This window comes from Nipponia nippon, unplaced genomic scaffold, assembly GCF_047370975.1.
Source record: "Nipponia nippon isolate SJK-2023a ecotype South Korea unplaced genomic scaffold, ASM4737097v1 scaffold_4, whole genome shotgun sequence".
In the NCBI taxonomy this organism is placed as follows: Eukaryota; Metazoa; Chordata; class Aves; order Pelecaniformes; family Threskiornithidae; genus Nipponia; species Nipponia nippon.
The window spans coordinates 79728407-79745823 of NW_028262358.1; the positions used below are offsets into that span (position 1 = coordinate 79728407).

At 34.6% G+C, this 17417-nt stretch overlaps 1 protein-coding gene across 2 annotated transcripts in view; it reads right to left on the minus strand.

The window, feature by feature from the left end:
* The window catches only part of GRIK2 (glutamate ionotropic receptor kainate type subunit 2), a 439138-nt gene that overhangs the window by 30417 nt on the left and 391304 nt on the right, over positions 1 to 17417 (minus strand). For both annotated transcript variants that reach the window (XM_087774640.1, XM_087774639.1), the window contains one exon: positions 11929 to 12154. In XM_087774640.1, coding sequence (XP_087630766.1) covers positions 11929 to 12154 — 226 coding nt within the window. The remainder of the gene's footprint in view (positions 1 to 11928; positions 12155 to 17417) is intronic.

Below are 17417 nucleotides of genomic sequence, written 5' to 3' on the forward strand. Positions count from 1 at the left end.
CTCCTTCTAATAGGCAGTGAAAAAGGAATACTTAGCCAAGAAATGCTAGACGGACAAAATAAATAGCTGATGCTGCAGCTTTTTCAGATCAAGAATGCCTAAAACCGTGCAAACACCATGTGCTGGGATGCAACACACTAGTTTGTTTCTAATTAAGGGCGACATATGAGGACAGAGACATTTTACATTTGTAGATGAGCCTTTGACAATGCAATACATACATATGGTCCTAGGCACTATAAAATCAACACTGAAGTTTTAATAATGTCTTTGCTTCAGTTACATCTGTTCAGTAAATTCCTACTAGAAACTGCTTCTTCAAGGCAGTCTGCTCGCAACAGCTACTGGACATTAAGTGTTTTGGCAATTCTTTATCGATATAAAGCTCAGTCTCTTAGCATGCCTCTCAGATAGTGCTTAAATATGCTCATGCTTCTGAGGTAACTATAAAAAACAGTTCTTTCATGCAATATGTTAGCTACACATTCTTACATTTCAGCAACAATAAATTAACTGCTCAAGCAGTTGAAATTCTCAAATTAGTTTCAATACATGGTTTGACCTGCATAAAAATAAATAATTTGCACCTATTTCTTGTGCATTATGTTCAACTAATGAAGACAAATGTATTAATTTGTTTTAGTTACAGAAGAACTGAAGCTCAGCACTTTTATGCATGTATAAGTGATGAATATTACAGTTCAAATTATATGAAGGATTACAGATTAAGTGCAGGCAAGCAGAAGAAAAAGACCTCTTGATTTGGTACATGGTTTCCTATTTATTCCTACAGAGACAGATTTGTTTATATGTTTCATCTCCAAGGATTGGAAAAAAATGCTCATATTACATAATTTCTATGGTCTGAAGGTAACAAGTAGCTTCAAGAGAACTAGGTGTCTTAACAATAAAACCAAATGATTGCTTAGATTTTTTTATTATTATTTTTTTGTAGTGCATTAGATTTTGAAAACTATAGGCAGGGGACAATGTTTATGCATTTAGTATTGAAGTTCAGAGTGCAAAAATTTCACAGTCTTCATTACAATTATTATTTGAAATTACCTAAGAATTTATTTTATATATATATATATATACATATAAACACAAATGCACATTTTCTATGTAGACAGAGTGCTGGACTGTAAGATGGAAATTTTTCTCCAGTAGCAGTACTTTACAACAGGTAATAGACAAGGATAGCTCAGATATCTTCAGTGTCCCACACAATATAAACAGGAAATAGCTGCAGAGTCTGAAATCTCAATAATGATTAAATTGAAAGCCAGTGTTGACTGTTAAGTTTAGTATTTTGCAGAGGAAATCCAGGAATATATTTTCATCAATGCAAATTTTAAACTTCTGAGCTGTTCAGTATTTTCAGATATGTAGAATTTAGTTTCAGTTATGTTAAGCAAGTGTACTGTTAACAATTTTGGGCATTAAATTAATACATCATTTACCTGTTATTCCTTTCAATTTTGGAACTGCCTGCTTTTTGAAAGGTTCCTGCATCATTCACACCTGTGGCTTTGTTGGTTTTACATAAATATGTTTAAAAATAGATGTGTAAAAAGTATAGACCTTCTGTTTACTAGTCAATGTCAGACACAACTGAGTTACTGCAAGAGTAGAAGCAAAGCAAGATCTCACTGACTGTATCTGTGGAGCCTAGGATGTTCTTCTTCTTGAATTCTTCAAATAAGGCAACATGATTCTGATTTAAGAAAATTGTTCAATGTTTAAGACAAGTAATGGAAACATTTAAAAAAAAGCCCTGTCTTGTTTCTCCTGGAAAAAAAAATGTTTAAAATTATATTCTGCATTGATCACTGGCTGCCAAATGTACAAATTAATTGAAAGGAATGTGCCAGTCATGCTTAGTGGCAGTCATTGTGCTTAATGTCATTGCTTTCTAGTCTTGCCTGAGATTTAAGGAAAGTTTTTAAAACATGCCTCTTCAAAACATGTCACCTTTTCAGTTTGGTGGAGGTGTGAAAAGAGAATGATGTTAGGACACAGAAAACAGCCCTAGGTACAGTAAGTGCTTGACTTGAGAGAGTAAGGAATGTTGATAAATTCCAAACAGTTAATTTTGAAAGTATCCTATGGATCTTTTTTTTTTAAAAAAAGGTATTTAATACAAGTCAGTGTTTTCATTTCTTGCGGCTCTTTGCTGACATAATATTCTTTGATTTTTAGCCTAGATCTCCAGAAGAAAAGACAAAAAGAAGAAAAAAATTGAAGAAGCACCAATGTGAAGGGGGATGAAAACTGTACTGCTCAAGTTCTGCAAAGTTTGAGATAGAATGGATATGAGGCATGGAAAAAAGAAATTTTTTTAAAATATGGAAAACTCACTTTTACAGCTCCCCTCCACCCCACAACTACTCCTGTTAAATTATAGCTGTTTTATTTCTGCCACTGAGAGATACATTGCAGCTTTTTGCAACTATCACAAAACAGGGAAGGCTCTCAGGATTGTCTTCAGACTCAGTCTAACAGCTGGCTGTGCAGAAATCCCATTTCCTCTTCCACATCCCACTTTGTTTGCTGTCACTGCTTCCTTCATACTGTGTGTTCATCCAGCCTCATTAGCAGCTACATAGTTAAACATGAACTAAATTAATTTTGTGAAAAAAGATGAACAGTCTTCTGCCACTTTAGGTCACTAAACCAGCTCATATAGCAGTCAGTTTTTGCAAACTGCAGCAGCCCCATGCCAGTTTAAAATGACAGTGAAACTTCAGCCTTACTTTCTTATTCAGGTATGTTATAGACAGAAATGTTATGCCTGGGGGGTGGGGGGTGTTTTGGTTTTTTTGGTTGTTGTTTTTTTTTAAATAACTGATCTGGTTCCCAGAATCAGATATAAATCTTTACTAGCCCTGTTGGTTCTAATAGAAGTCAATTAAAAATAGAGGAACAGACTGAAAATCTGTGTGTGTTTGTGCACCTGTGCAGGAACAATAAAGAGCACCACATAGAATGGAAGCATCAAGCATGCTAAAGACTCTCATCAAACACTTGTTTAGGGAAAAAAGTCTGTCTTTTCCTACAAATCTGTCCCCATAAAGCAATTGGAAGGGCAAGGGAGAGCTTCGTCTTCTAACCAAGAAGATGAAAACTCTATCAGAACTGAACGTTGGCAAGAATCGAAAAAAAGTGATTGGCCTGATGATATCCCCTACACTAAAACATATTGGGAATCCTGCAGCAAGGTGTAGGCACTCAGCAATTAAAATAAAACATTCCAAATCAAACCTTTCAGGGAGTCTTGTAATATCGTCTAAGAATAAAAGCAAAAAAAAAAAAAACAAAGAGAAAAAAGAGAAAGAGGAAAAGGAAAACAAAAACGAAAAAGAAAAGGAGAAAAAGAAAAAGAGAAAGAAAAATAAAAGAGAAACAAAAGGAAAATGAGAAAGAAAAATACAAATAAATTAAAATCAAAATTAGAAAAAGAAAAAGAAAAGGAAAAAGGAAAAGGAAAAGGAAAGGAAAAGGAAAAGGAAAAGGAAAAGAAAAAGAAAAAGAAAAAGAAAAAGAAAAAGAAAAGAAAAAGAAAAAGAAAAAGAAAAAGAAAAAGAAAAGAAAGAAAAAGAAAAAGAAAAAGAAAAAGAAAAAGAAAAAGAAAAAGAAAAAGAAAAAGAAAAAAGAAAAAGAAAAAGAAAAAGGAAAAAGAGAAAAAGAAAACTGCATAAACAGTGGCATCCAAGTACTAGAACAGAATAGAACAGGATAGAACAGAACAGAACAGAACAGAACAGAACAGGATAGGATAGGATAGGATAGGATAGGATAGGATAGGATAGGATAGGATAGGATAGGATAGGATAGGATAGACAAGGCCAAAGTCCTTAGCTGCTCCTCATAGGACATGCCTTCCAGGCCTTTCACCAGCTTTGTTGCCCTACTCTGAATGCATTCAAGTACCTTAACATCGTTCTTAAACTGTGGGGCCCAGAACTCATTAACATTATGATACTTATCTGTGTCATAATCCCACTCCCTTCAGAAGAATCTACAACTGCAGGATAAACATACTATACATTCTCATTCAATCAGAGTTTAAAGAATGGACTGGCCCCCTACTTTGGTGATGGCTATAATGTCTGACTATGGACAACTGTACCTTCAATTTTGAGATTCATTTTTAGGTAATTTCTGGAAAACTAAAGGCTTTCTATTCATACTTTAATGTCTGTTAAACTGGACTTCATTTTACCACAGTTACAGGTAGCACCTAGAGCAGGAAAAATTCTAGCACCTCTATGTTCTAAATACATAATAACATAATAGATTTCTTTACTAGAAAACATTCAGAGCATTTGTTTAAAATATTAATTTGGATGTAGTTCATGTTCTAAGTGTAGAAACTGCTAAAAAACCCAGTTCATTCAGACATTTACCTGTAGAATTCAAGGCTTTAGTCTTTTAAAAGCTAGACAAAACACAGGAGACAACATCCTACACATCTATAGGATGATGAAGTGCTATTCTTACACCTACAAGCTATTTACTCCAATTTTATGTACTTTTTATTTTACATGCAAGCTCGAAAAGTAAACTAATTTTTAAATGATTACAAAGCCAGGCTGCAAATCTCTGTCTGGAATGACAAATGCAGCAAGGGAGGAGGCTGAATGAATTCTAAGAAGAGAGTTAAGGCTATTTTGAGATCATCTTCATGATATCTTTTTTCACTTTCTATTGCATATTTAGGAAATAAGAGTAATTTATTTGTTCGTATTTTTACTACATTAAGTTTTAATCTTTGAAATTACAAGCATCTATTGAAAGCTTTTGCTATTAAGTAATTTATATTCCCCACTGTGTCTTCATTTAAAATTTTCTATATTTGGAAACATGCACTTAAATTAAAATGGCAGGTAATGAAATCTTTTGTAAAATACCTGCATTAAGAACACGGTCAGGTCAGTTAAAAAATTTCAATATTATAAAAAAAAACTTCTACTGTGAATATTTTTTCTAGGTCAGTCCCTAGGGACAGAATAGGCAATATAAATCAGCTGAACCTATACAGTGTTATTCGATACAACATGATAATTAAGTGTTATATGTTTGCTCATTAAACTGTTTGTTTAAATTCTATTTGAATCCAGCAGCATATCACTGGGGTAGGAAGAACACTATTGTATTGCGTTTATTAATGGCTTAGATAAATATAAATAATTCATGTAGTCATATTCCTAGAGAAGATATGAAATAGCAGATCATAAATTATTGCCTGAAAACCTTTTTTTCTGCAGTGAAATCTTTAATTTAAGTGAGTGGAGTGTGAAATACTCTTTCTAGATTCTATGTCTGATGAAATTATATGAATACTATTGTCTTCAAAATGTGCTTACTCCAAACAACATTTTAATTACATGCTACACGGCTGACTGAAATTCAAAAAAGAAAAAAAAAAAGAAAAGAAAGGAAAGCCAACCCCACTCTTGGCTCTGATTTGCCAAAAATAAAAGATTTGAATGCCCAAGTAAAAAAAAAAAAAGTTAAGATTAACTACATTGTGCAAAACTATGTAAATAAATTTCTATGTGCTAGTGATCTGCACATTACATAGTTGGCCAAATAGACTTTTTGGAAGTCATAGTTGAGTGGGCAAAATTTTGAGAATCTTTAAGAACAATGATGTACTGTGAAAAATATATTTTTTTCTCTAAGAAATAAAAATGTTTGTGAACAAAGACATTTTATTTGATATTTCATTAGAATTTACAGAAAAGAGAACTTCACTAAAAATGGCACCTCTGAATCAATACAACATGAGAGCCTTGAAGTTTCATTTCATCCTTTGAACTTAAGTGAGTATACTGATATCTGGGGTCTGCAGCCAAGGCAACTCTGCTGGAAGGCTGTTTATTTTATTCATATACTTTTCTTTTTGACGTGGGAGGTATAACTTGTTTGTATCACAGTAGCTGCCAGCTTTCTATTGTGAACATATAAATATACACTGTGCAGATATATTTTATGTACTTACATGAATAAATTTTGATACCTGGATCTGTTTTACTGTTGCAAGTTATTGCAGCTTTGTATAATGGGTAGTTCCATAAGACTTAGCTTGGCAATGAAACATTTGTGGCTTTATCCACTTGGTATGTGGACCCCAAAATATATTGTTTAGTTTCATTTATATCCTGAAAGTTGTATTTTATCCCCATGTACAGTGAAGAGCCTCTATATAGTTAGGGGAGAACTTTTTTTTTTTTTTAACAATTTTCAAGTTAACAATTAAAGATCTGAGCCTCAAACTCTTTCCAGCATTTTTCAGGGCATCTTGATAGTCCATCAGTATGGAAAGATCAGGGACACAAATGGTGATATGCTGTAGTAGCAAAAGTCATAGTTCAATCACAGTAAGGGAAAAGTCAGTAAAAAAACTAGTAAAAGTAAAGAGGGTCATGTAACAGATTCAGCTCACTATGTGTTGCAACTGAGATATTATTAATATTAATAGCACAATTTATTTTCTTGTAATAACTGCACAGGAAGAAAGGATAAAAAAATGTGTATTTCACCTTTTTCTCAAACTACTTTTCACCCCACCATTATCAGATATTATAGGAATATCACTGCTATACAGCTAAAGCCCCCTCTTAATCTAATTCTGTAACTTTCCACAGCTCAACAATCACAGAGAAACAGTAGAGAAATCACTAGCTCTAATTTATTATATACAGCATATCTCTCAAAGATCTCTTTCTACTTTGTATTTCTTAAGTTAGAAGAAATATATGCAAATTTTTAGGATTACTTACACCTACTGTTTTTCACTTTCAAAATGTCAAAGGCATTACTTTGCATGTATCTCCACACATACAGAGTTTGTCTGGCATATACAGGATAGTCCTGATTTGCCACATAAGTGCAGATTACCTGAAAGGTGCATGCTCAGTAGATCTGCTCATATGGAATGTGTTTGACATACACACTTGTCAGCCATTTATGTACTCCAGGTTCAACATAGAAGCAACTAGCAATTCAATAGAATATCTGCCCAGATGGAAAGTAGCCCACTGTCTAACATACTGAAGAGAAACGGGAATTTGGAAAAGAAATTATAACCTGAAACCATCTGGAGACATGAAGATTTGCTTTTTTCCAAGAGGTGATTTCAAATGTTTCTTCCAATTGGAGAGTAAAAAGTAAAAAAAAAGTGAAAAGTAGCTTTGCAGACCATTAAGGCCTTAATATAGAGTGCATAGAAGCTAAATTTTTAACCTTTCATGTGGTTCACTTCACATTAACAATGATATTAATAAATACTCATTATGGAAAATAGCATTTGTCACATAATATTATTGTGCTTTACAGTATGTTGACCATAGGAAAGTCATATTAATTGTGTTTCAGTAGGGCATGAAATGTATATTGCTGGATAGACTAGGATTTCTTGAAAAAAGTTACAATTTATGTTTGATATGAAGGCCATAAGCATGTGGAAGTATCAAACATTTAGGAATCCTTTGCAATGGTAAATTTATCCCAACTGGGATTTATTAAAGAACAAACTCAATTTTAAACACCTTTATCACGCATGATGAAGAAATGGGACGTTTAAAACTACTGGAGGTGATAAGTAACACTTCAGAGGATCTATCATTAAAAGTGGAAGTTATTCTGCATACCCACAGGGTTTGTTTTCTCTCTCTCAGCGCCTCGCCCCTTGTTCATTTGCTTTCTGTGTCTTTTCTCTCTTTCTCTCTCTTTCTCTCTCTTTCTTCTTCCCTCCCTCCCCCCCTGCTTCGTCCCTTGAATACCACTCTTGGATGATGAGGTGTATGCTCACACAAAGCCAAATTCCAACCACTAAAAGAAATATATATTTCTAATAGATAATTGTACATGATACATATTCATATATTTATTATTAGAAATAAACTATACAGAATACTTCAAACTTTATGCATGTTAACCAAATTTTTCGTATCTACCAGATTCATTGATGAAGAACACAGGACTGGCAAAATAGTGCCTCCTAATCGCACATGCCAGAATAAAGCCAGTACAAAACTCTGGCATGTGGAGCTTCAAACTGGAAGAAAAAAAATGAAATGTGCTCTAGCAAAGCACGTGTTGCACTCTTGGTTACAAAGCTATAAACAAAGTTGCAAAGATGGAAAATAAAACAAAACAAACACAACCCCAGTTACAAACAGGTTCTCCCTTATCTGCTCCAAAGTATCAGTTGCTCTCAAACAACTCATCCCAGGTCTGTCCTTCTCTTTCCATTATAAATGAAGTTTTTCTAGCCTAGCACAGAGGTGTCTGACTGAAAATGAATTCAGGTATATACAAGACTGTTAATTTATAAACATGTATCATGGGAATCATTATTGTATGTATAACTTATCAAATTCACCATCTCTAGTTTATTTTTCAGTGCTGCGGGTGTCATATGTGACGTATTCAATAAAGCTAACAGCAAAGATATCATACAGAATGCTGCCTTGCACCTATTCCAAATATCAGTATATTCTGTTGATTTTAAAGGTGCACACTGATCCTACTTTGTGCCAAAAGTACACCATTTCCAATTTCCTTCATCAAGGCTACATGTTAGCAATATACACTTTGTTTACTTCACTAATGTTTTTAGAAGGATTGAAATAATCATGTAAACTCAGATTTTGCTTCTTTGGTGTGTTTGGAAGGAGTTGATACCTATACACTGCCTGATCTGCTGTTTTTTTCTCCTGATCTTGTGCAACTTTCTTTCTCTGAATTTAAAACTTTCATATTGTGAGTAGAGAGCTTTTACTGCAGTACTCTAAGCTGGTGCTATATTTGGGTGGTTGCATTTTCCAGGTGATTACCCTATCATAAACTACTCTGGTAGCGTATTTTTCTGTTAGGAAAGCTTTTACCTTTTCTGCTTGTAGCTACTTAGACTCAAGGAAATTATGTTCTCACTAACTATTATTCTATTAGCCTTCAAAAGGAACAAGATATGTTGCACCTACTTCCTTTGATACTGTTCTCCAAAAGTAACCATATCCATCCTACAGTATTCGACATAAGGTCTTTAACAACTGGATACTACAAATTTAATCTTATGTGCAAATATTTCTGCAACTTCAAGCCACTATTCCAGGAGATAAACTGGATATTTTTGTAAATCTGGGGAGATGACATCTATATCTTTCAGATACCATGCCTCTAATAGAAATAGTTCTGTATTGTTCTGCTCAGAGATCTGGTGCTTCCCAAACAGGCACAAGCAGTAACATGTGCTTTGCTTGTGAAACCATTACATTGTAGTTTTCCAAGCACTTGACAAGTTATTCTTAGAATTATTAACTCTAAAAAGATATTACTTAATTGTGTGTCTATAAACTTCTTCCATAACCACTAAATAATGGTGAAATCTACTTCTGTAGATTTAATCATGTCATCAGTTCTTTTAAGGACTCCAGAATTATTTTTTCCTCTAGAAATGAGATTAGCTACAATGCATGAGTTTATTTTGTATTATCCACTGCTCTGTAAGATTTTTTATCTTCAATAAAACAATATATTTAACAAAAATTATTCTGACAGGCACTATGGATATGCTTCTTCACAAGGTTTCCTTTCAAATGTATGTATGAACTATGCATTATTTTATCAGAAGCTACTCAATCTCTTTCCTCTGAGACTATGTGGTTAATACACAGGATACAAAACTTTTATAAATTTTAGTTCTCTGGATAGCATTTTATAGATACTGCCCAAACACAGGATTAATCTCTTATTCTTAGCTGTTCTGAGAAAGCTCTAGATGTGGTTTTATTGTACCTTCACTTCTTTTGTGAAAAACCTTACTTTACATTTTATTTTAAGTTCTGTTGTATTTCCTTTTATGAAGGCCTCATCTTTTTTTCAGATCTTACGTCAACATCTTTTGCTAAGTTTAACACTGTTTCAACTCTTGTTTTATCTCCTTTGGTGATCTCTGATTCCTGCAGGTATGTCCTCTATTAGTTTCACCTTGATTCAAGACACTTGTCAGCTCACAGATCCCTTTGTACAACACTATTATTTCTCTTGACACAGATAATTTGTTATTGCTTGGAATCTGGCAGATGAATAAGAGCTGAATAATGTCTTTGATATGATTCACAGTTAATGAAGAAATAGTGCACGCATAGTGCCTGTTCTCCCCAAATAAGATGGGGGACAAAGACCAAAAGACATTTTACATACTTGCTTCTTTGCCTCTTTACATCTAATACTTCTTCCTCTAAACTTTAGCTCTAGAAGTCTGTTTCTGGCTTTATCATTGTTTTTCATCTGTTTTTTTCTGGTGTTTATGCTGCTTCTCTGATTTACACATAAGCAAAATAATTTGTAAAATAGCCTGGTCTCTGTTTCATATCACTTTGGCACTTCCACGGGCACTTATATTTCTGGGGCATGCTTCAGATGCTTCACAAGTTTGCATGCAGCTTATTCAAGGATTTTAAACTATCACTAAGATTTAATTTTCCCCATACTAAACCTAAATGGAAGTTGGTTTTCACCTTCCAAAGAACAAAAGTTTTATATATCAGAAAATATGAGATGTCAAAAAGAGCAGCAGGACTGAAGTCCAGTCCCTTCTGGCACTTATACGTCTACAGAACATATTCAGCAATATAAGAAGCCACAACAGAAGAGTGTGGAAAATTTGGTATATGGATTAAAACTAGATTCCTAACAAGTAAATATTTGAAGACAGAATGAACAGAATCATAATTTCTGCAGGAGATGTCCATTTCATAGCAAATTACTGAAATAATGAAAATTATAAAGATGTTATTAAATTTGCAGTAAATATCTACAACATATAGGGAAACCTATATTTGATAATACTAGATACCTCTTCATCCAAGATATTCCAGTAAAGTTTATTTCTTAACCTTCCTTACCATGTCCTTGATTTAAAGTACTGACACAACTTTCCCCATACAATGATTTAGTGTATACTATTAATACAGATAAAAGCAGTACCAAATGAAAGACCTATTTCAGAAAAACATAAAATATATTCACATCAATCACAAAGAGATAAATTCTTCTTAAAACTAAAGTTAAAATAAATACTGGCCTTGCAAAGAAGTCAGCAGAATGATCTTACAATATTAAGTAGGATCACTGTGCAGTACTGACAGAGTCTTTGTGTCACGCCATTTTTTATTCCCATCTATTCTGAAATCTAAGCCAAATCCTCAGCTTATGTCCTTCAAAAATCAATGCAGTCAATGGGAACTCACAACCTCAGTGCCTGCTGAATTCCATCCTGTGGATTCTAGCAGCAAAACTAATGTTTGTAGTTAGCTTCTAATCTTCCAACAAAAGTTTTGTACCTAGTCAGGAACATTTGAACTGGAAAATATTTACAAGATTGGAATTGATCTGCAAAACCATAGGTTTTGCAAAACAAGGTTATTTCAGTATTTTTTTTTGTCTGTAGATTATACATGGCATGTTATGGAATCTTTCCTCCTGTTCTAATAATCTCAGTGATCAGCCTTCTCAGTATAGAAGCATTATCCCCATTTGCTAATGCAAGCCTTGTACTACTAGCACCTCTTCCTCTAAAGAGATCAACATTTTAAAACTATTTTTTAATAAAATAAACTGCTGTGAAAAGTACTTTTTGTTCTTGTTGTTGAATATATGGAAGGCACCATGTAAGAGAAAAATATCATATGAAAATGTCCAATTTTTTATAAAGTAACTATTTTTTTCTGTTTAGAAAATTCAATAAAATCCATAAATGTTGATAAAATATGTAATATTTTCTCTAGGTGGGAAAAAGAGAATGAAAAAAAATGTTAGCAATGTAGAGAAAGCAACAGTCTATTAGAGCTTTTCTATGCTACTGCAGCAACTAAGATTAATGAATGGAGAACAAATGGTTGACATATCACCTACCCATGGGAGTTCCAACACCGTAACCTTTTGAGTCTATCAGGCCTCCAATCTGTGTCAGGTTACAGTTCCGCTGTGTGACAAACTCAATGGTTGTCGACTCCATTAAAAATGCATAATCAGAGGTAAGCACACGCTGGATACCTTCTTCATTACTTTTGACAAGTACTGACTGCCTCCTGCTACTCATGAAGGCCCACATCTTGTCATAAGTGGAGATTTTGGATTTCTGAAAGAGAAATATTAGATGCAACATGAATAAGAATAATATGCTTATAAGAGTGAAAGCAAATTCTGTTCGCACATTGCTGTCTTATAGTATTTTTTACGTGTCAGGTTTTACCAAGGCATTCTTCTAAGGGTGACTGTACCTCTCATCTTGTCTGTGTAAAACAAAACAGCTGGATGGATTCTCAAGAAAATGCGCAATATCTGTTGGTTTTCTGGTTTTTATTGTTTATATGTTTTTATGTAGGATGAAGGTCTAGAAGTATTTGAAGTCAGTGGAAAACTATTAAGTATTTCACTGTAGCCAAGTTCATCAACAATGTTGGTGAGTGTTATAGGAGAATCTGTAGATTCTGGCACATTTTACTCTTATTTCAATCACTCAGCTACTCCTGAGCAATTCTGAAAACCTAATGCACAGTGTGGCAACCTGAAGTAATCAAAGCACTTAGAGATGGCAGTATATGGAGAAAACAGTTGTGAGGCAGAGGGCAGCAAACATTTTATCCATGGTACACGGCAAAAATACTTCGAGAAAGATTTAAGGTAAGACAGAATATCACACTCTGGTCACACTAGCTTGCCATTCAGAAATTGACTACTAAAAGTCCTAAAAATGAATATGTGCTTTCTGCTGTAATATTCCCAGAATGCAAAGAACTGTTGTGACAGGAAGAGAGACAGTTGTTTGGGAAAAAGGAGATACTAGTTTGGCACAAAGTGATGTTGTGTAACTATAGAGGAGTTTCTTTCTTTCTTTCACCTCAGTTTCTTTAAAAAAAAGATGTTACCTTCCCTCATCTTTGTAAACACAGTGCTTAGGAGATCATAACCACTGGATACATTGAAGGTATTAGAAGCACTGAACATCTTATATTACATTTCCCCAATCTGTTTAATAATGTTTCAAACTCAAGATGTATTAGAAAATGTTCAGTAATGTTAAATCTTACCTAGTAAATAAAATGTAGAAATACAGCATGAGAACTAGTATAATCAGACTTTTTAAGGAGTCTTTCACCTTTTAATGTCAGCCTTAAACATAACTCTGCCGTCAGCTCTGGTGGAGATACTAAAGATTGACACTACAAACCTTTCTGAAGTTCAGCTGATTAGCAGCCATAAATTCCACCCCAGACGAGAATTAACAGTGTATGTGGAATAAAAAGAACATTTATTTAGAAAAAAGATTACTTTGTCCCCCTGCTGAGATACAATCCAAGAGTTATTTCACTCTGCCTCAGGACTTAGCAAATCAAGCATTTGAGCTAACTCCAGTGTCAATGCTAGCAAAACTGAAGACTTTTAGGACTCTGCATGAACACATTATTAGTGTACTGAACATATTCTGTGGCTGATTGCAAAAGATTTTAGTAACAATGAAAGGGGAAATCATTTTTCTTCAGAATATACTGTGAACATATAGAATAGAGAAGACCAAACAGATATGGTCTCTCCTCATAGGGTTTGTTTTGAAAATCAAATAATTCTTGCAAACAGTTAATATTGCACTGTAGCGTAACATACTTTAAGCAATTCACATCAGCTCTGTAAGAATCTAAATTACTGTAATACAGAAAGAATAGAAAATGAATGTTTTTCAATATTTGTAAAATTTTACCAAGAACCTGTGTTTAATTCTTTTGACATATAATCTTTACCCCAGTACACAAAACAAACATTTTAGCCACTATAAAAAAAATCGAGCAATATAAAAAATTGGCAGAGAAAACAATTTTAGTAAACTGTTAGATACACATTGCTGACGTGTGTTGAGGAAAAAATAAGAAAAAGCTAAATGAGTTATAATAGAAAATAAAGAAAGAATAAATTGTAATACATATGCATTTCTATATTTCTGTTAAAAAAAAAAAAAAATCCACAATGAAAACATGTTAGCAAGGGGAATGGTTGCTCTCTACTGAAGCATTAGATCATGTGAAAAAATACAATGTCCTCTAAAGGACAGGGTGCTTATATTATGATGACTGATTTAATCAGATACAATGAAGCCACAGCTACTATTGAAAAGGAAGGAACAAAGGTCACCAACAAAATCAGAGAAAGCTCCTGCACAGGATAGCTCACTTACTGGAATAATTAAAACAAAAAAAAAGTCTATGAGTGATTAGTGAGACTGTAGAAGATAACACAAAGCCTAGAACATCAGTGCACATGGCTCACCACTGTGAAGCTAACAAGGGTGATAGAAAGTGCACAGTGATCTCTCAGTTTTCTCATATAGACAGAACACTACAATGTCTTTGCACCACTTTCTACCACCCCTAAAAGCTAAAAGTCAGAATTGAAATGATGCCAAGGAAAACAGCCTATCTACTTGTGACCCCTAAATTCTAACTAGCATTTAGAAATTCTTACCAAAAATGTGTATAGTACAAGTTATAGGATTTGCTTTACACACAGCAGAGAATGTTTTATCTGAAAATAATAATAAAAAAAAACAACAAAAAAACAAAACCAAAAACAACAACAGCATTTGATTCAGGAAAATACAACCACAAGCGGTTTTCCTCTGTGTTTGGCAAGCTGCTCAGCAGACTCACATGAGTAAAATCAAGAAGCCAGAACAATCAAAAGTATCAGGAGTCCATTTGACATTGAACTAAAGAGAATGACGCTCCAATGGGTACATATCGCTTCTTCTGGTTATGACTGTGTCATTCATACTGATAAAAGCAGATGCTGCAATTTACATTGTTTCCATCTTTTTTTCACCGTGTGCAAATCAATCTGGTTAATCAATTTATATAATCCATCAATGAAGTGTATTATTTTGTCTGGGTTAGTTCACCATATTGTTTCATCTAACTGGAAATTGCTGTCTGGAAATCCAACCTAAATTGAAATCAACCAGAAATGATGTCTGTGTAAGACAACTTGTGGTGACATGATTTATCATGCTTATGTTCCCTCAGTAATGCTGCAGACAATGCAGAGCAGTAAGAAAGCTGCCTGTGCTTTGTGACATTTGAATTTCACTGGAATAAAAAAAGAGAACTAACTAACAGGAAAGATGGAGATGAAAAGCTTAAGCAAATCAAGAAACTCATCTACCTGGTGCATAAAATGGTAGCTCTCACAACGACATTCAGAGGATACTGTCAGTGACAGTAACTCTCAGTGACTCAGCATTCATAAATTAAAGATCATTGGAGGATAACTGTGCATGTCAGGGATCACAAAAGGAAGCATGGCAAAGGCTCCAAGTTAGTCTAATGCTATGTACAAATGTGAGGCTGGAAACAGAAGGAATCATCGTTAGTAATGTGTTACTTACTGCTCTATCCTGAAGCACTGGCTAGGAAAGACAAATATCTGAACAGTGAGACTCTGGAACACAAGGTTAGAAAAATATCAGGATGTTGAATGAATGCCAGAATAAACAAGGTTCAAAGGACAGGGAAGCAGATGTCATGATACAAGAGAAGATTGGATAAATGCACAGCAAAAAATGTGCCAGGGAAATTCTGACATTTTTCTACAGAGGAAAAATTACAGATCCATTAATCATAGAATCATAGAATCACAGAATCAGAATCATTAAGGTTGGAAAAGACCCTTAAGATCATCGAGTCCAACCGTTAACCTAGCACTGCCAAGTTCACCACTAAAACATGTCCTCAAGCACCACGTCTACCCGTCTTTTAAATACCTCCAGGGATGGAGACTCAACCATTTCCCTGGGCAGCCTGTTCCAATGCCTGACTACCCTTTTGGTGAAGAAGTTTTTCCTAATATCCAACCTAAACTTCCCCTGGTGCAGCTTGAGGCTGTTTCCTCTCATCCTATCACTTGTTACTAGGGAGAAGAGACTGACCCCCACCTTGCTATTACTGGAGATTTCTATTTTAATGATAGCACTCAACTTCTTTCCTGGCTTCTAAAAGCATTTGGGTATCACAGACAATGCCTCAGCCTTGCTTTCACCCATGCAATATTTAAACTCAAAAGAGGCTATAGTAACAAAGGAAAGATTAAAGGTAATTAAGACTAAATTTTGAGAAAAAAATAAGTAAAAAAAAAGTCAGAAGCCCAGATCTTATGTATTTTACGAAAGCACTCACCACCACATAAGAATTAAACCATGACAATCTTTAAGTCAAAAAAATCCCACAGACTCCCAATCCTACTACTCTATTTTCCATTTATTACGCTGCCTATAAGAACTATGTGACTTTTGTTTTCCTGAGCATTGCATTCTTAGTGGACACAGGCCACTTTTCTTAAAGTTGCTTGATTCATGGATTTGTTTAAGGCCAAATGAACAATTATGCACATTTATTCTGACCTTCTGTAATACACAGACTATGAAATGCCACTTCTGAATTACTTCACCAAGCTCATCACTTATGTGTTTGCACTGACAAAAAGAATGACATAAGAAAAGTGCATTCATAAAGACCCATCTATATGAGCCTTAACAAGGTGCCCAACATGGTTTCTTACAACATCCTTGATTAAAAGCTGGTACAATATGGACTGGACAGATGGAGCACCTACAGGTGGAGAACTGAGATGTTGATCTTGAAAGGTGGTAGTTAACAGCTCAAAGCCAGGTTGGCATCTTGTCATGAGTGGAGTGCCGCAGGGGTCAGTCCTAGACCTGATACTATTCAATATCTTTATAAACATTTTGGAAAATGGTATTGAAAGCACTCTCACCAAATTTGTGGATGACACCAAACAGGGAGGAGAGGTGGATACACTGGAAAAAAAAAAGTTACTATGCAGAGAGACCTCAAGAGGCTGGAAAATTTGTATAACAGGAATTGCATAGGTTTAACAAAGATAAAAGCAAAGTCTGTCCTGGGAGAAAATAATCCCAAGCATCTGTACTGCCTGGGAATTGACTGGCAGGAGCGTATCTTGGCTGAAAAGGACTTACGGATCCAAGACGATAGCAAGCTGAACATAAGTAAGCAGCCCATCCTGGCAGCAGGAAAGCAAACTGCAGGCTGTATCAGCAAGACTATAGCCAACAGAACAAGGGATGTGATTAATCCACAATACTTGGCACTTGTCAAGCCACACCAGGAATGCTGTGTTCAGTTTTGGTCCACCAAGTTCAAGAGAGATGTTAAAATTGGAGAGTGTCCACCAAGGTGATCAGAGGGTTGGAGATCTTAACTTACAATGAAACATTGATGGAAATGCTGTTGTTCAACCTAGAGAACAGAAGGCTTACACAGAATCTAATCACGTTCTTCAATTACCTAAAGAGAAGTTTAGAGAGAAGTTGAAGG